The sequence below is a fragment of the Micrasema longulum genome, unplaced genomic scaffold (assembly GCF_059751315.1).
Source record: "Micrasema longulum isolate JH-2025_06_02 unplaced genomic scaffold, ASM5975131v1 h1tg000116l, whole genome shotgun sequence".
Taxonomy (NCBI): Eukaryota; Metazoa; Arthropoda; class Insecta; order Trichoptera; family Brachycentridae; genus Micrasema; species Micrasema longulum.
The window spans coordinates 185,296-205,076 of record NW_028277322.1 but is presented as its reverse complement, the minus strand read 5'-3'; the positions used below and the strand labels follow the sequence as shown (position 1 = coordinate 205,076).

General features: G+C 39.6%; 1 protein-coding gene across 1 annotated transcript in view; it reads left to right on the top strand.

Annotated features, from left to right (window-relative positions):
* Positions 1-19,781, top strand: part of Dcr-1 (Endoribonuclease Dcr-1) — a 63,178-nt gene that overhangs the window by 21,350 nt on the left and 22,047 nt on the right. The window contains exons 13-27 of the mRNA XM_088239497.1: positions 601-724; positions 1,900-2,039; positions 3,717-3,858; positions 4,578-4,683; positions 5,068-5,198; positions 6,594-6,773; positions 8,426-8,645; positions 8,857-10,214; positions 11,302-11,480; positions 12,295-12,465; positions 14,869-15,038; positions 16,589-16,734; positions 17,978-18,104; positions 18,269-18,359; positions 19,586-19,677. Of these exons, the coding sequence (XP_088095623.1) occupies positions 601-724; positions 1,900-2,039; positions 3,717-3,858; positions 4,578-4,683; positions 5,068-5,198; positions 6,594-6,773; positions 8,426-8,645; positions 8,857-10,214; positions 11,302-11,480; positions 12,295-12,465; positions 14,869-15,038; positions 16,589-16,734; positions 17,978-18,104; positions 18,269-18,359; positions 19,586-19,677 (3,377 nt within the window). The remainder of the gene's footprint in view (positions 1-600; positions 725-1,899; positions 2,040-3,716; positions 3,859-4,577; positions 4,684-5,067; positions 5,199-6,593; positions 6,774-8,425; positions 8,646-8,856; positions 10,215-11,301; positions 11,481-12,294; positions 12,466-14,868; positions 15,039-16,588; positions 16,735-17,977; positions 18,105-18,268; positions 18,360-19,585; positions 19,678-19,781) is intronic.

The following is a 19,781-nucleotide window of genomic DNA, read 5'->3' as shown; positions in this document are numbered from 1 at the left end:
TTCCTGCTTTGAAATAGAGCCATCTCTCAATCTGTATCCATTGGAGAGACGTCAGACTGAGATGGACCTTATATGCATCGCATAAACCAGTGGTCATTGAACCTTTTTGAAGTCAGGGAGCACTTTTGATCAAAAGGAAAATTCGCGGTACACCAAAACTGATTAAAAAAACATACAAAGATAACTTTTATTAAAAATAATGAAAATTAAAAATAATGAAATTATGAAAACCAAAATTAAATTTTGGTTTTCATAATTTCGCGGAGCGCCAGTTAAGAACCACTGGCATAAACTGTTATTTTTAAACGTCTTCACGAAACGGCTTAATTTGTGATACCGTTACTGTTCTTGCTACTTTTATAAAAAAACCGAAACGCTCATCTCTAGTCGAAACACACTAAAAATTTCCAAAAATCACAACCCATAACAAAATTATAATGGATCGGTCATTGGTCACATGAGCCTGTGCCATTTTAAAATAGTTCGTACATTTTGGAGAAACTTGGCTGCACAATTAAAGGCTCTAATTTTTACCAATTTCCCTTGGCACCGAACTTTCCATGTTATATTATAAATATTTTCTCTTTGAATTTTTCGCAGGTATAGATCATACGCGGCGAGCCGCGCGCGCGCCCGCGCGGCCAAATCTCTGTACGCGCTGATGGCCCCCTCTAACCCCGATTCACTGGTCACGGCGCTTGCCTATTACGCCCAAATCGAAAAGGTAAAAGGCGCTAATAAATAAGCAGTCGTAGTTATCGTATTTTGCCGTGCGATTGAGGCCTGAAGGGCCGATTAATCGAGCCCCGGAGGGCTGAATTCCCTAGCGCCAGCTGTTATCTGCTAGTTTAAAAACATCTCGTCTCAAACAAAAATATGAAAAAAACACATAAATTATCTTCTTTTTTCTTTTCCACATCCGCTCCCGAGTGGAGCATGCGGACATCACCAGTTGCCTCCAGGAGACCTTATAGCCAGGCAGCATTTTCGCCTTGTCCCTCGTCAATCCAGCGCCCCTTAGTTTCGCCGAATAAAGTCGAAAGATCTTCATCGACGGCCTTCCAGGACGGCGTGAGTCCGCAGGTTTAAAGAAGAGGCAACTCGGGCTCAGGTTCTCCCGAGGCGTGCGCAGCGCGTGTCCGAGCCAGGTCCATCGCCGCATCCTCGAGACGCTCGCTATAAGAGGCTGCTGTGTCCGTTCTCGGACTTCAATGTTAGTTATAAAATTGAACCACCTTATACCTAATATTCTCCTCGAGCACTTACTCTCAAAACTCAGAAGTTTGGTGTTTTGAGCTTTGGTAAGGTGCCAAGATTCGCCCCCATATAGGACTACTGGCATTATACAAGAGTTAAATAATCAGCATTTCGTTTTGACCGAGAATAAACTAGAGTTCCAGACAACACGCATCATGTTAAAAGTGACTCCAGCAATTCCTAGGCCGGTTTTAAATCAAGATTGAAATGTCACTATCTTAATTTGTGAGTTGTTCCTTTCTCCTTCTTCTTTCCTTTCCATCCCCTCTTCTCTCCTCTCTTCATAGTATAGTGTAAATTTTTAGTTAATTTTATTTTGAATTTTGTATAAAGTTATAAGATTCCGCATAATTACCCAAAATTTGTCCATGTACTTGTAATTTTCTCAAACTGAACGATTTGAGTTGGTAGGAAGAAATTGCCTTCAGGCAATATGCCCCTTATATGTTTATATATTGTATATGTATATAAAGTGTTGAATAAATCAAATGTGAATATTAAGTTTACTTTAATAATCGAGATAAGTGCGCCTCTTAGTGCAGTGGTTGGCGCGTTCGCCAATTACACCAGAGGTCCCGGGCTCGAATCCCGGCTAACTGGATTCACGGGCTGACTGAAAATCTCGACGATTCATCCTTGCAGATGCTGGTGCGAAAATGCAGCTGGTCAGAGCCGGGCCCCTCGGAAGAACTCCACGCGGCCAAGTTCACTACGCTCCTCGAAGCGTACAGGCCGGCGACGCAGGCCGTGTCGCTGGCGCAAGCCGTCCAGTTGCTTAACAGGTAATTTTTTCTTCGCGTGGCATGTCGGATCGCGGAGACTCGGACTCAAGTTGAAATCAATGTTCACTAATAATAATAACTCCACCCCATCCAACATAAGGAAGAACTTCCCGACAAACCGACTTGTGGAGTGATGGAATGGCCTTTCTGAGAAAGTGATTGGCACACTTTAAAAAAAATATTATTTCTATTCATTATAGGCAGGCGCCTTTGCTGAATGGGCATTTTTAAGGACATATTTATACATAGAAAATTATTATAAAAAAGTAGAAAGACTCAATCGTATATAGTAGACTCGGTGGGAGTGAAAGCGGGAGAGCGGTGTTTATAATTGAATTTGATTCAGTGATCGTTTGAAAGAAGACAACTTGTTATCAAAGCAATCAAGACTGGTATGTTTGTTGGGAGACCTGAGAACTCTGGGCATAGGGGAATGAAAACTATAGTTAGTTCTATGGTTATCGGTATGAAAGAGTCAGTTTTGTCTGAGGTTTATATTTGATTTTATCGAGCTCAGTAGTTCAGGCCCATTAAAGAGTGAGTTCAGAATTTTAAATAGGACTAGAAGGTCGGATTTATTTCGACGATCTTGAAGAGAAGATATATTTAAGCATGTTTCCAGCTCATTATACGTATATTGGTCTCTGGATAAGCCCAACCTCCAGCCTATCTTTCTCAAAAATCGATGTTGAACTGATTTAATATTCTTGATGTGAACATCATAATCTGGAGACCAGATAACAGAGGAATACTCTAGGTGCGGGCGAACTAGGGAACAGAAGAGAGTTTTAAGGGTATTGATATTTTTGAAGTCAGTTGTGCTTCTGTTAATAAATCCAAGGAGTTTTAAGGATTTATTAATAACAAGTTCAATGTGAATTGTAAAAGAATGTTTAATGTCAAGTATAATACCTAAATTTCGTATACTAGACACAGATAGATAGATAGACTATATCTCGTGTACCGCTTTTTGTCCAAGTTCTTCCTTCAAAAGAGCATCCAAATGGTTTTTGAATCGGTTGACCGAAAGAAAATGGACAACTAGTGGTGGGAAAACGAATTCCCACACTGATGCGGGGCGAAGCCCTAGGGCTTCAACGATATTATTTAGCGGAGTGGACAGTATTTAATTTTAATAAAATAAATGAGTATCCTCGATATGCGGTTTTCAGTGTCAATCGGTCACAACCCCAACGAATGCGATGGATTAGGAATGGAGGCCACTAACCTTATCTTCGTTCTTGATGAACTTGCTGTGGTTTGACTGGTCACTTGCGAGCTGCACCAACACGAGGGCAGGCACCGTGGTGGAGCTCAACACTGGTGGTTGGTGGAAACAAAGTTTATGATGCAGCACACGTTTAACAAAATAAACGCGATGTACGACACCAGGTCTCAATGTGGCGGATGATCAAAAGATACTGGTGCGGGAAGTAAACAGTGGTTGTGGGTACAAAGGATGTAGAAGTTGTGACAATACTTGACCAATGCATACCCACATAATAATTTGTAACAACTAGACTTGGCAATTTATTTCAGTCTGAAACTACCCTGCTGGAAAGGAAGTTTTTCTTGGGATTGAGGTGGAATTGGGGACAATGGGGTTTAAAGCACAACGCATCAGCTCAATAGCTGCTGGTGTGAAATAATTCTAATGTAACTTTACTTCCATTTTAGATACTGCGCAAAGCTGCCATCAGATTCCTTCACACGATTAGTGCCCTTATGGACAATAGAATCCATAGTTTTTAGAGACAAAGTTCTTTTTGTGTGCAGCATTCGCCTCCCCATCAACTGTCCCCTGAAATGCCAAATCGTGGTGAGTTTTGCCTTGTATTTTTATTGTATTTAATCTCAGGCCTCTGTCGAGTCTCCTCTCTTCTTTTAATCGGCTGCCTTAGGTAGAATGGACAAGAATGTTTGGCGAATAGCTTTCTCCTTCTTCTTTCCTTCCCGTCCCCTCTCCTCTCTTCTCTTCATAGTATAGTGTAAATTTTTAGTTAATTTTTCTTTTAAATTTCGTATAAAGTTATAAGATTCTGCATAATCACCTAGAATATGTCCATGTCCAATTTTCTCAAACTGAACGGTTCGGGTAGGTAGGAAGAAATTGCCCCAAGGCAATATGCCCGCCCTTATATGTATGTAGGATTTTATCGTTGAGGGTTGGAGCTCCTACCCCAGTTGGAGATTGACAGAAGACACGAGGTGCCTGTATTTATTACATGGCGAATAAATAATGGATTATGTCGCGCAAGTGTTACGGCGATCAAGAGTTGAAGTTTAAATTTATTTCAACAGAGAGGGAAAACGTTTTTGAGAAGGGAATATGGAAGTCTAGGCATTTACAGGGCTTATGACCTGTCATTGGCTGGTTTAAGTGGCCACTTTACACACTGTGTAACATTCACCATTCAGCCCATGTTTGAACATCCACATTTCTTCAACTCTTCCATCTGTTGACTTTTGTGAAGTAAAAGAAGCTCTCTGGAAAAACGCAAAACGGGGGTTTTACTGTAGTTTATCTTCTCGTGTCAGGGCCACCCGATGCCGACTCGCGTCCTGGCGCGGAGGGTAGCCGCCCTGCAAGTGTGCCGAGCCCTCCACCTGTCCGGAGAACTGGATGACAGCTTGATGCCGATAGGTAACTTTGAAACATTTATTTTTTATATAATGTACAAGGTTTATAATTCATCTTCTTCTTTTAATAAGCTTAACGACGTGCTTCCCTCCTGCCAATGTGACCACGACTGCTCATCCAAGAGCAAATGACTAAAAAGAATAATAAATTTGTAATCTGACATAATACGATGAAAGCCCTGACTGATACTTGTGTGGGGTTTAGGTTGCTGAAGGTTGTGAAGCTTCTACCCCAGTTTGAGATTGTCAGAAGAAATGATGTCGAGTGTTCGAAGGTGTGTTTATTAATATAAATTGTATTATGTCGCGTTTTACAACCGAGTGACCGAGTTGAGCTGACTTGTCGGGCTGACTGTGCGAGCTGACCGTGTGTTTGGATTATTTCCAGGTAAAGAGAATTTCAAAGCTTTGGAGCCTGATTGGTTGAGCCTCCCCCCCACCTCTGACCTCAACATGTGCGACGGTGCCTTGGAAGCGCGTCCGGGCACTACCAAAAGGAAACAGTATTACTATAAAAAGGTCAGTATCCATTCACTTTCACGCGGATGCCTCCCGAGAGCCTTTTTATTTTTTTATATGGGTTTTTTTCTGCAGTTAAATTACTTTAAATTTTAGCTTAGTTTTTGGATCAGGAAGGATATTCTAGAGTGGGCCAATCAGGAACTTCTCAGCTAGCTCATGTGAAGTGGTAACCACTTAAAATTCTTCAGGAGAAGCCGGCCTGTTGACAGCAGTCAACAGGCCTTCCGTTCCACTAGAAGAGTGTTCGGTGTTTCGTTCCCTTCTTTGGTTTATTTTACCAATAGCCTGCACAATTTTGACCATGTATAATACTACCTCTCGTGTGAGTTCTTTATTACCTATCGTCGATGGAATGTCGCGTAGATCTTCACCGAGGCTTCTGCATCGCGCCTCCAGCTGTTGTCTCTGAAAGCTGAAAAAGCGGCAATGCATCAACAGGTGAGGGACATCTTGAGGAGTTTCACCGTCCCATGGACAGCTGTCGATCTCGGAGAGCTTGAAACGATGCAAGTAGCTCGTGAACCCACCATGACCCGTAAGCATTTGGGTGAGCTCGTAGCCAGTATTCTGCATTCTCCTGAAATAATAGGTATGGAAAATGGTAGGGAAAAACATTTTAGTTATATTTATTTAACTTTTGGTACATAATGTTATTTGTACATTGGCGGGCTTATTGTCAAATGGCAATTTCTTCCAACCAACGAATTAAATAAAAGTTTTTTTTTTTATAATTCAAGTCACAGAACATATTCAATAGAAAAAAAGATTAAAAAGCTAAAGATATATAAAAATAGAAATAAACGTAATAAATTACCTTAAATTAAAACTATTAATCAATGGGAAAAAGGAAAAAAAGAGGAAAGAGGAAAGGAGGAAAGGAGGAAAGATTAAGGAAGAGATAGGAGATGTTTCTTCAGACTTGATTTAAACAGAGATAATGTAGTAACATCTCTGATGGTGGATGGGAGATGATTCCACGGTCGAGCCGCATGGACACTATATGAGTTAGAGAAGAAAGAGGAATTGTGGATATTAGGAGAGTGCCTCGAGAATTAGAACGAAGAGGTAATCCATGAACTGATAAGCGTTGAAATTTTTCACGCAGGTATATAGGAGCGTTAGGACTATGATTATAGTTATACTTCCAGTAGTCTCACTCAAATAACGATCGTTCCAGAGTTCATGTCAGAACTTTGGGATAAGAACCTGACTAACTGGAGGGATGCCTGGAGGATCTTTGTGGCCACCAGATTCCCAGTTTTCATGGAATGCCCCTTAAATCATACCTAATTAGACCAAAAAATCTGGTACTGTGAGGTAATTTTTAGGGAAGCGTCGGCTCCACCCCAATCTGGCAGACCTCGCACGACTTTTAATCCTTTTTAATTTCAGGTGGCCAAGTCTCTCTCCGACTGCCGTCCTATCGCGGGCCAGCCCTGTCTCGCGTACGCGGTGAAGGCCTCACTGGCCGTTCCCCTGCCCGAACGTCACAACACGCGCGGGCGAAAGTTGCATCCGCCTCAGGCCTACAAGGAGGGCTTCGCCATTCTCACGCGCAAGCCCATACAGCGGGTAAAGTCACATTTATTTACGTCTTAATTTAAAGCGAGAGAACAGGAGACATCTTTCCGGCTTCGGAATGCGTCGCTCAAATGATACTTAATTTTAAACTCTGACGCCACCATTTGTAATAAAAACTTTCAAAAAAAATAAAATGTACCCTTCAAACCATCAACAACGTTTTAAGTATGTCCAAATGTTTGAAGGCACGCTGGATTTCCCCACTAGGGAGTTATTTAGACCTAAATTTATTATAGCTGAGAAAATACATTTTTAAGAAGGGATTATAGAAATCTAGGCATTTACAGGGCTTTTGATCTGTCATCCGCTGGTGCGTGTAACATTCACTATTCTACCCATGCTTGAACATCCACATTTCCTCAACTCTTTCATCTGTTGACTTTTGTGAAGCAAAAGAGCTGAAACCTTTATCACGTTGAACTAATTCACCCACTAGGACACGCCTGAAAACAATTTTCCAATTTTTGTACTTATTCTTATACCAGTTAGTTTTATCGACAATGTTTTTAGTATGTCCGAATGTTTGTAGACAGGCTGGATTTCCTCCTTAGAGAGTTGTGTAGGTCTAAATTTGTTGCAACAGATAAAGAAAACATTTTCGGGAAGGGAATATTTAAGTCAAGGCATTTTCAGGGGCTGTGACCCGTCATCGGATGATTCAAGTGGCCACTGCCGGATGAATCTCGCCCACATGATAAAGGTTTTAGCTTTACTTTACAAATGTCGACAGATGGAAGAGTTATTTATTTATTTATTTATTAACGGACATTGTCCATGTATACAATTTATAGGGTTTAAATATTACAATAAAAGAATAGTTTAAAACATAAAAAAAAGAAGAAAAGAAGCATTGACAAACATAAGGGACATCGAGACAAGATCTGGACTATTTATTTAGTGCTCGTTTAAATCCCTGTAAACTTCAACCAAAAAGTCCAGATGATCTTGTCTCGAGTTAACAATACGACAAAGACGGGTCATTGGAGAATTAAGGCTATAGTTTGTACTATGCTGATCGATGAACAGTGCTTCATTGTTTATCAATCTACGAGTTGATGAAATGTTGATATTTCAAGATAGGCAAAGTGGTGGATGTTACATAGTGTGTAAAGGGCCGCTTAAACCCACCAATGGCAGGTCATAAGCCCTGTAATGCCTCTCTCTCTCTCCGATGGCGCTTCAGCCCGTATCGAGCTTTGGCCTCCTGCAACTTTCGCCTCCGACTCCGAGAAACTGCGCTGCATCCTTTATCTCTTCATCCTCCCATCTCAGCCTGGGTCTTCCCACTGATCTAGACTTTAGATAGTTTTCTGTGGTTTCCTCGTCACTCGAGCAAATGTGGTGAATCCCCTAAAACCAGCAGACCATATCCTGCAGCTACAGAACACATGGACAGTTAGAAATCTAGACCCTAACCATAGTTGATGTTTATGTTAGAAGAGTTTTAGTGTGCAGTCATAATATAATGAAAAACAGATGAAATTCTAACTAATTTTTAAAAAAAAATTTACTGTCTGTTTAAAAATAACATACATATAGTCAAGTGATGTGTTTGGCAATTGCAAATATAAAAGTAAGCGGCAAGAGAAACTAAACAAAACAAAGCCCGCCCTCATCGCTCACGCACGTCTCTCTGTTTCCAGATCCCCACGTTCCCCATGTTCACTCGCTCGGGCGAGGTCCGCGTGAGTCTCGAGCGTATGAGTGCGCGCGTCCGCTTGAGCGCGGCGCGCGTGCGGCTCGTGCACCGCTTCATGCGCTACACGTTCTCCGAAGTGTTGCGCGTGCATAATCACCTCATGGTGTTCGACGCCAATGGCAGGCAGAAGCGCAACTCGTACTACGTGGTGCCCACGACCAAAGGTAATTATCACTGCTCAATGTTCACGTCGCCGACGGTAATGATCACTGCCCGATGTTCGCACGGCCAAAGGCAATGATCACTACTCAATGTTCATACCACCAAAGGTAATTATCACACGGTCAATGGTACTTAATATGCCCACGACCAAAGGTATTGAATCAAAGTGCTTTGATAATCGCCTCAAATTAATCGCCTGTTTTTATTTTCCAGTTATGGATGGCGATGGATCGATGACTGTAGTTGTGGATTGGAAATTTTTGGAACTGATTTACAACCAATGCGAAAGCGTCGCCAAAGATACAATTGCCAATGCATTATCTGCACCTTTGGAAGAGTTGAGAGACATTCAAGAGTTAAATGATTGTTGCAATGACACCAAAGATAATGAAAATTTCACAACCGAAAAAGAAAAAAATGATGGAAATCAAGTAAAAAATCCAGAAACATGTAAAGACAGTATTGAAATTGATGATAAGCTTCATAATTCTACTAATAATGATGTGGGAAATGGTGTAGATGAAAAATATATTAATTCCGATGATGTTAGTGCAAAAAAAAAGAATGACAGTATAGGTAAAACCTGTGCTGTAATAGATGAAAAAGCTTCTAAGGAAAGCAATTTTGGAATTTCTGCAGAAATTGGTGTTGATGGTAACAATGCAGAAGAAAGGTCTGACAGTCAAAATAGTAAAAATTCCGTTGTTGAAAAAAGTAATAGAATTGACGGATGTTTAAATCCCGAAGTCGAGGAAAAACAAGAAATTGATTCTTGTTTGGGCATTGTAAAAAATAACATTGACTATATTGGTAAAAACTGTAAGGTAATAGATGGAACATCGCCTAAGGAAAGCAATTTTGAAATATCTGCACATATTGGTTTTGAGGCAGATGAAAGTTCTGACTGCCAAAAAAGCAAAAATGATACAGATGTTGAAAAAAGTGGTAGAATTGACGGATGTTTAAATTCCGAAGTCAATGAAAAACAAGGAATTGATTCTTGTTTGGGCATTGTAAAAAAAAGCATCGACTATACAGGTAAAAACTGTGTTGTTAAAGATGAAAAAGCGTCGAACGAAAGCAATTTTGAAATTTCTGCAAATATTGGTATCGAAGGTTACAATGCAGACGAAAGATCTGACAGCCAAAAAAGCAAAAATGATACAGATGTTGAAAAAGGTGGTAGAATTGACGGATGTTCAAATTCCGAAGTCAATGAAAAACAAGAATTTGATTCTTGTTTGGGTATTGTAAGCCAAAAGGAAGAAAAAATCGACAGTCAGGATAAATTAGTTCTTGAATCAGATGCAAAACATATCGTCGGGACAGTCGAAAAAGATCTCAGCGCAAATGAAGTGAAAAATATTGGCAGTGATACGGTTTCAGAAGTGGATCTCCAGAAGTCAAGTGAAGATGGGAATTCAGGTGTTAATGGTGTGGAAGAAGAAGAGGATGTTTTGGAAGAAATGCCAAATCCACACCTAGCTCCGGGTGAAGTGTTCGTCTTCGACTATGAAAAGTATAGAGATGCTGTTGTTATGCCGTGGTACAGGAATCAGGATCAACCTCAGGTGAGATTCAATCCAATTTTTTTATCATACTTTTCCTTAACCAAGTATTTGTTACTACTTCAGCAATGCTCGGTCCAGAAAGCCACAAGCTTTCGTACGCCTTCCAGAAAGAAGGTTTTTGACATAGAATTATGAATAGTCAAAAAACCGCATACGAGCATCAAACAGAAGGCGACTGTTTTGACCCATTAGTTTCTTTGTAGACGTCGCTCCGTACGCAACTCCCGGTTTGAATGCAAATACGCCGTGTTGTGTCGTTTTAAAGTGTTCAATACTGCTGGGATCTTAAAGAAATAGGATGGGATCATATTTTATTTGTAAGTAGCAAATGTGTATCTAAGTAGCAAATGCATTACTTAAAAATGTAAATATTTCTCCATCTGTCAGATTGCCAAAGAAAACAAAATGGACATTTTGTTAGTGTTGTCAGGGTAGTAATTTTTTTACCCTACTTTGCTCATCAAATGAGAGAAATAATGAAAATTGGACCTCGGATTAAAGAACACTGTGGTGGACATTTGACCGACATTATCTTTAAAACATCAAATATTATTTAGCATGTTATAAAAATATCAGTTTCATGTAAAATAAAATTTGTTTTATATTTTTAGTTCAAAATTCATTAATTCAATTACTCTTATTAAATGACTTATCTACTCTGTTGTGTCTATCAATGTTTCCGCGTGCACAATAAAATTTTAGAGAAATTAACAGATTGCTTATTTTTTTTTACCTTACATTTGTGTTATGATTATATTTTTTCCCATCGTGCAACATTACGCGGCGACATCACGAATGCGCGCAGTGAAAGTAGGGCATAGTGGGAGGATCTTCGGACACAGTCCGATGTATTCAAATATGGTTCTACGCTCCTTCTGGACTATTCTTAATTCTATGGTTTTCACGGACTGCATCAGTGCAGATATGACAATGTCGGAAGTGTGGAACTGGAAAGGAAGAGCAGCAGACCGGCAAGAGTGGAGGAGACTCCTGGATTCAGCCGAGGCCCACCCGGAGCTGTCGAGCTTATGATGATGATGATTCCTCCCGGACTCCGAAATATAATATGGCCGTTTTATCCTTGCAGTACTTCTACGTGGCGGAGATCTGCCACCAGCTGTCGCCCCTGTCGGCCTTTCCCTCCGCCCAGCACGCCACCTTCGAAGCCTACTATCGTCACAAATACGGGGTTCGGATAACGCAGCCGGACCAACCTCTCCTGGACGTCGACCACACATCTGCGAGACTGAATCTCCTCACTCCACGGTATGTCGCTTGTTGATTTATGTTTTGTAATTGTAAAATTACTTCGCGTGTGACGTCGCTAGTTTGCTTCAGTTCAGCTGATTGGTCAGTTAGCTTCCTGTAAACTGGAAATCTATCACAACATTCGGATTGGAAGAATTTGTGTCAATATTTTGAGTTTGTTCAAATTTTTGTAGACAAAAGACTGGAGTTCACCCCCTCGGGAGTCATTAATATCAACAAATTACAACAGAAATGGAGAATATTTTAGAGGTGGGTATATGGAAGTCTAGGCATTTACATTGCTTATGACCTATCATTGGCTGGTTTAAGTGGCCACTTTACACACTGTGCCTATGTTTGAACATCCGTATTTCTTTAATTCTTCCATCTGTTGGCTTTAGTGAAGTTAAAGAGCTGAGACCTTTATTTTTGCAAAGAGATTCATCTGATCGAATTATTTCGCGTACTAGGCAATACATTTATAAGAATATATTGTCGGCCTCGTGGTGTAATGGTCAGCGGGTTTGCCTACCATGCAAGAGGTCTTGGGTTCGAATCCCGACATGGTTCATATGCAATATTTATTTAAAAGTCTGTTTACACTAGAATATTTCATAGTCCCCGGCTGGTACCTGAAGCGTAGGACTGATTATCTTCCCTTCATGTAACACAAATGATCAAGATACGCTGCGATTGGTGTACCAGTGCAGTGCCCTATGCACCATTAGATGCGGAAAGGGAGTAATGAAGAAAAATTTTTCATATTTAATTCCCTTTAGCACCAAACTTCCTCGCTTTTTCTTTGGAGTTTTAACTGTGTTTTCGTTTCTAGATTCGTGAATCGCAAAGGTGTCGCTCTGCCGACATCGTCGGAGCGTACGAAGAAAGCGAAACGTGAATCCCTGGAGCAGAAACAGATACTAGTTCCGGAACTATGCCACACGCACCCCTTCAGGGGGGCCCTCTGGAGAGCCGCTGTGGCACTTCCTTGCGTTTTGTACAGGTAATGACTACAAACATTTTGACATTCCTCTTCTGAGAGGTGGGGGGGTTCCTCCAATCCCTCCGAGCACGGGGCTTTAATTATGATGGGAAAATAAGGACGTGAATTCTCTCAAGCGATTACGAAGATACACTATTGATTCCCCCGCCATCAAGTTTAAATGTAATTACATCGGTTTGTACCGACAGGTCTAATACCCGTCAAAACACATATCTGCACATTAAAAATGTAAAAAAAATTGTTCCACCGAACAATTTTTTCATTAATTTATTTAATTTTATTTGTTATGGGGTGGCCTTGGTGGTCTTATAGTAAAACTCTTCTTTATAATTAGTGTGGTATATTTACAAGATATACAGAGGAACAATAGTAACAAGTGGACAAGTGTCTGCAGAGGAGGCTAGCTGAAGAATGGCCTGTTGGTCTAGGCATGTGGGGGTACCTTGTGGCCAGTAGGTAGGTGTTGTATTGGGAACAATACAACCCTTACCTACACCTCTTACATTTATCATTCTGAGGATGGCACTTTTTTTCTTAAAAGCCTATTAAAAATATGAAAGAAATAAGTCAATTTTGAAGTAGAATTAAATTCCGGCATAATTTTTTGTTAACCAGTTTGGAAAACGAATGCCTAGATGCGAAAAATAATGTGGCTAGATTCTGCCCTATTTGTTAATAGGGCAGAATCTAGACATAAAAAATGTCACTATAAAAACATTATTAGTTATCATATTTTTCCGTCTGTTTTACTATCTTTATAAGTGTGTGTATCGAGACGTTAATAGAGCCGGCTTTGTAATCGCTCAGTAGATAAATAAAGACGATCGTTAAGCGTACCGTCTTGGTAATAGTCAAAAGTCATAAAAATCATTTTGCGAGCATTTTTTGCTTGAATCGGAATTTATTGGAGTTTATAATCGCCTTGAAGTGGGCATTTTTATTCACTTTATTTACATTAAAATTACGTAAGAAATTTCACTTCCTGAATATGTGAGTTTTTCCTTTCTCCTACCTCTTTCCTTCCCTCCTTTCTTCATAGAAAAGCGTAGATATTTAGTCAACTTTAACTTCTTAAATAAATATAAATGCACATCAATGTCATGTTTTGTAAAGAAAATGTTACAACAACTGTTAAAAACCTCCGGTGCGTGGAAATAGCACCTTTAATCTTATTATACTTTTTAAAGCGATGCGTTTAGTTGTTTGTACGCCAGCAGTTCATACAAACGACAAATCATATCCTGTCAAAAAAATAAATACGGAAAACTGACCTTAGAATGGTCCTATGGCGTCCGCTATGATCCGTTTTTTTCGGTGAGCTTTTCACTGGGGGATCTGTATCATTTGGATGAACAGAATGCGATGATGAGCTTCAAGAAGTCTATCTTGAAAAAACACAAATCAGAGCGCGAGCTAATGTAATAAATAAATCATTAAACATAGATTTATTTGCAAAACAATCTTAATGACGTACGGCGTTTGCTTTCGAAATAATTCCTAGTATTTTTTCTTTTCTTTTGAATTTACATTTAATTACTATTCATTTTATGTTCGAGAATCTTTTTTAACTCACTGCGATGCTACTTGTGAAAACCTGTAATTGGCTTATTTGTTTTATATATATATATATAAGATAATTATAGCTGTTGGTTATCCAAATAAATAAAATATATACCACTGATTTTCTCAAATTAAAGGGTAGGTAAGAAGAAATTACCTCAAGACATATGTATGTAAAATAGTAATCTTCAAATATATAATTCTTCTGTATGTGTGATGTCACTGAACTCCTAAACGGGTTTACGTGCGGTTTTCGGCAAAATGTAGATGATTGCGCTGCGCGTGTTCTTAGATATAAAAATTTTCAATCAAATTTGTAAAAAAAAAGCTAGAAGCATAAATCTACTTTTCATCGACCTACCGGCGTTGCAGTCGACGAGAATCCATTTTTTGTGCTTGATAAAGTTTGTTTTTGAATGTTTACAAACAACATTAGCTTTTTATGGATCCCAATCAGATTGTTTCCTTTCATTACTTATAATTTCTTTCCACGCGTATATTTTTACTGGATTTTTGGTAATACTAAAATAATGTTAACTGACATTCAATACATTTTTGAAAATCGCATTCATGAATAAAGTGCACCGCTATTGGTGAGAAGAGCCGAGTTTGACATTTGCAAAAATAATCATTTTATGTTTTGGAATTCAACCATAAACAAGTACCTAGGTACCTACTTAAATTCAATATTTAAATATTAATAATTTTTAGTTTTGAAATTTAATCATAAACAAGTATCTAGGTACCTACTTATCAATGAAAAGTCTTTTCCCAAGCTAATAGCAGGCGAGCCAACGACAACGTGTGTCGGGTTCTTAAAAATTATAAATGAAAAATCCCCAGGATCAACAGTCTTCTCCTGGCCGATGAGATACGGCGCTCTGTGGCCGCCGTCGTGGCTCTCGGGAGGGCGCGGCCCGACCCGAGCTTCCACTGGCCCGCGCTGGACTTTGGCTGGAGCCTGGCGGACGTCCTTCGCGAGGGAGAAGGGAAGAGAGGCGACCCCGCGTCAGGTAACTACCCCGACGATATTAGAATGCCAATCGAGAGCTTCGAGAGTGAGCGCTCGAGGAGATCATCGGGTGTAGGGTGGCTTGATTTCATAAGTAATATTGAAATCGGAGAACGGACGCAGCAGCCTCCTATAATGAGGGTACTGTTGACTTGGCTGGGAAGTTTCAGATACAAAGATACAATAGGGAAATATATTTTGAGTTTGTCCAAATTCTTGTAGACCAGTACTGGATTCAACTCCCTGGGTAACTGTTAATATTAACATATTACTACAGAGATGAGATTTTGCCAATTACAGGTCATAAGCTCTGTAGATGTCTTGACTTCTATATTACCTTCTCTAAAATGTTCTTCATCTCTGTTTTTTTTTTTACATTTACATTTTTTTTTTTTTTTGCACCACAACAGGCCAGGAGGCCTAATTACAGTGGTGTTTTACATCACAGAGCACCCAGGCTTGAGAAAAATCACATTTTAATTTTTGTGTTCTCACCGGGAATCGAACCCGGAACCTTCCGTGCGTGAGTCAAGCGTCTTGACCACTACACCACGGAGGCCGGCTGTTGTAATTTGTTAACAATAGGGAAATATCGATTGGTCTTTAAAAGGGCTTTGGGGTATGTGAAGCGTAAGACTGATCACCTTAACTTAAAAATAAATCGTTTCACCACCGTACCATTCCCTTTCCGCAACTAATGGTGCATAGGGCACTGGATTGCTACACCAATCGCAGATTTTTTTTTGTTACATGAAAGTAAGATGTTCAGTCCTACGCTTCAAGTGCCAACCCAGGGTATACAAAATATTATTTTTTAAATAAATATTTCATGTCAAACATGTCAGGAATCGATTTCTCGGCCTCGTGGTGTAGTGGTCAGCGTGTTCGGCTACCATGCAAGGGGTCTCGGGTTCGATTGTGTCGCCGTCAAGCTATGGTCCCGCGGCTAGTGTCTCAGACTCACGGCTCAAAGGTCCTCGGTTCGAATTCCACTCTACCCCACCTTGATTCCCATTTTCCAACATTTAATTATTTACAACTTGTCGAAAATGGCCCTAAAATCGAAACATTCGGGTAAATCATAAGAATGTACGAATATAAGTCGCCACATTCACCATTCTGCCTACATTTGAATATCTATATTCCTTCAATTCTTTGATCTTTCGGTGTTGTCTGTCTGTTGATCAGTACAGTGTGCCACTTAAACCCTATAGATGCTTTCTTCTTCTTCATTCCATTTTTACACCTAATGGTGTATAGGGAACTGAATTGGCGAATTGTAAAATGGCCCTCAAAATGAAATATTTTAGTAAATCATAAAAACGCGAATATTAATTTAAAAAAAAAATATATATTTTCTGGAACATATGACTGATCATCTTACCTTCATATCAAGATGCACTGCGATTGGTGTACCATTAGGTGCGGAAAGGGAATGATGATGTCGGAAATCGAACCTCTCGAAACCTCTCGCATGGTAGGCAAACAGGTTGGCCACTACACCAAAATGAGCTTACTTTCTAGAATCTACTTTTGTATCGTTTTTTTCAGACGCCTTTGCAGCCGAGGGCATCGTAAAAACTTCCGAAGAGGAGATTCCTCGCGAAGTCGCATCTGACCAGTTGGCGAAGAGCTCCGATGACCTCAAGCAAGAGTCATCAGACGTCACCAAAGAAAAAGACAATGCAGAATTAACCGTGAGTTTTTAAATATTGATTGCAACTGAGAGGGAAAAAACTTTTGAGAAAAGAAGTCAATTCAATTCATTAATTATATTCTAAAAATAAAAAAACAAAAAAATACTTGAAGGAGACTCTTGTCAAAGTAGTAGGAGAATGCTGCTCCGGAAAACCCCTTCGGATACGTGGAACAGATCAACATCCAGAGCGATGTCGTTCAGCTAAACGGAAGCCCTTTCAATGGGCATAACCGTCGGCAGGGTACGCGGACGAGGTCTTAGGTAATTATCAGGAACATACAAACCCATGCTCCTCATAATCTCAGGATTATCGACCATACCGCGCAGCAATGGATTAAAATGTGTAGTCAAATGCACATTCCTTCTAGTCTCTAAACTGTTGTAGCCGAGCATATCCTGGAGAGACTCGGTCGCGTAAAGGCGTAGATAATACCTGCACTCTCTCATTTAGAGATTTTCTCTATCATGAGTACTTCAGTTCATGCGGCCCCCAAATCATCGAGCCACTCTCGAGTCGAGTCGAGAGTTGTAAAGAGTTCTATGGAAGTCTATGAATTTACAGGCCTTATGACCTGTCATTGGCTGGTTCAAGTGGCCACTTTACACACTGTCTCCTCAACGCTTCCATCTGTTAACTTTTGCGAAGTAAAAGAGCTGAAACCTTTATCATGCGGGTGAGATTCATCGGGCTGAACCGATTCACCTACTAGGCAATGCCTGAAAACAATATTCCAATTTTTATACTTATTCGTTAACCAGTTAGTTAATTCGACAATGTTTCGAGTATGTCCAAATGCTCGCAGACTGGCCGGATTTCCTCCCCCAGGGAGTTATTCAGATCTAAATTTATAGTAACGGAGAAGAAAAATATTTTTGAGTAGGAAATATGTAAGTCTAGAGGCATTTACGGGACTTATGACTTGTGATGCATCTCACCCGGCATGATTAAAGTTTCAGCTCTTTTAATTCACAAAAGTCAACAGATGGAAGAGTCGAGGAAATGTGGATGGTTAAACATAGGCAGAATGGTGAATGTTACACAGTGTGTAAAGTGGCCACTTAAACCAGCCAGTGACAGGTCATAAACCCTGTAAATGCCTAGACTTCCATATTTCCTTCTCAAAAATGTTTTCGCTCTCTGTCGCAACAAATTGAATTTAATTTTATATTTCTTTTTAAAAAATTCGCCCGGACACGGGATATTAAAAATACAATTAATTGACGGTTGCATTTAATTTCAGGAGACTGGCGACGTTTTCGAGGTGGGGATGTGGACGAACGAGATGGCCGCCTCCGTTCCGGACAATATTGAGGACAGTTGCGAGGATGAAGACATTGGGGCGGGGTCGAAACTCTCGGTTTCACAAGGTACAGTGATGTGTGAACTGTCTGTCTCACGAGGTGCAGTGACATGGGAACTGTCTGTCTTACGATGTACAATAACGTGTGAACTGTCTGTCTCGTGAGGTACAGTAATATGTAAACTGTCCTGTCTATATTTTAATTTTTATTTCATTATTTAATTTTTCCAGGAGCTGATTGGAGTTTAGCAGCATCTCCCAAAAGACAGAATTATAATAGAAAATATTCCGTTGCTGACAGCGATATCTCCTACATATCCAGGTAATGCAGCCACTCTTACGATATATATTTATATTTAAATTTGTTGTAACAGAGAGGGAAAACATTTTCGGGAAGGGAATATGGGAGTCTAGGCATTTACAGGGCTTATAACCTGTCATTGGCTAGTTTAAGTGGCCACTTTACACACTGTGTAACATTCACCATTCTGCCTATGTTTGAACATCCACGTTTCCTCAACTCTTCCATCTGTTGACTTTTGTGAAGTAAAAGAGCTGCAGTCATTTGGACATGCTCAAAACATTGTTGATATATTTTTACGTAAAATTTTATGTATTTATTTTAAAGTAATGTATCCCGAATTTTCATTGTATTTATTTATTTATTAACGGACATTGTCCATGTATAAAATTTATAAGGTTTAAATATTACAATAAAAGGATAGTTGAAAACATAAAAAAAAGAAGAAAAGTAGCATTGACAAACATAAGGGACATCGAGACAAGATCTGGACTTTTTATTTAGTGCTCGTTTAAACCGCTGTAAACTTAAACCAAAAAAGTCCATATCTTGTCTTGAGTTAACAATACGACAAAGACGGGTCATTGGAGAATTAAGGCCGTAGTTTGTTCTATGCTGATTGATGAACAGTACTTCCTTGTTTCTCAACTTACGACCGGAATATTGAATTTTACTTGTCCCTTCAATGATGGAACATCAAAAATTGTAAAGCAATGAATCCCAAATTTTCATTGTAAAGCAATGTATCCCAAATTTTCATTGTAAAGCAATGTATCCCAAATTTTCATTGTAAACCAATGTATCCCAAATTTTCATTGTAAAGCAATGTATCCCAAATTTTTTTCAATCAAGAGAGAATAGAACACCACATCACTCTATCACGCGCGGCGATTATTCCGACTTAACATGTCTATCTTCAAGTTTTTGTTGGATTTGGTCATGCCATGTCTTTCTCGGTCTTTCTTTATTTTGGCATCCATCAACATTCGTGTTGTAAATATTTTTAGCCGTTTTTCCACTGTCCATTCGCTCCCAAACCAGCGCAGAGTAATAATACTTATCTCAGCCTTACATAATGTACGGATCTCAACATTTGTGCATCTATCGTGCATAATTTTTCTACACATTCGCCTGAGAGATCGCATTTTGTATCCCAAATCTTAGTTTTGAGAAATATTTAACATTTTCATTGTAAAGGCAATGTATCTCAAATTTTCAGTGTAAAGCAATGTTTCCCTAATTTTCAGTGATTTTGAGGGGTCCGGCGATGAAATTTTGACATCTGATGAAGACACGGTTGATGAAGACTCAATACCGAGCATGCCTGTTACGGAAAAGGGTGAGAAATGAAATATTGTTGAACATTTTGTGTACTAATAAAATCAACATCATTGAATATCAAATTACTGTTCCTTTTGACATGGTCCTCATTATTTACCACAG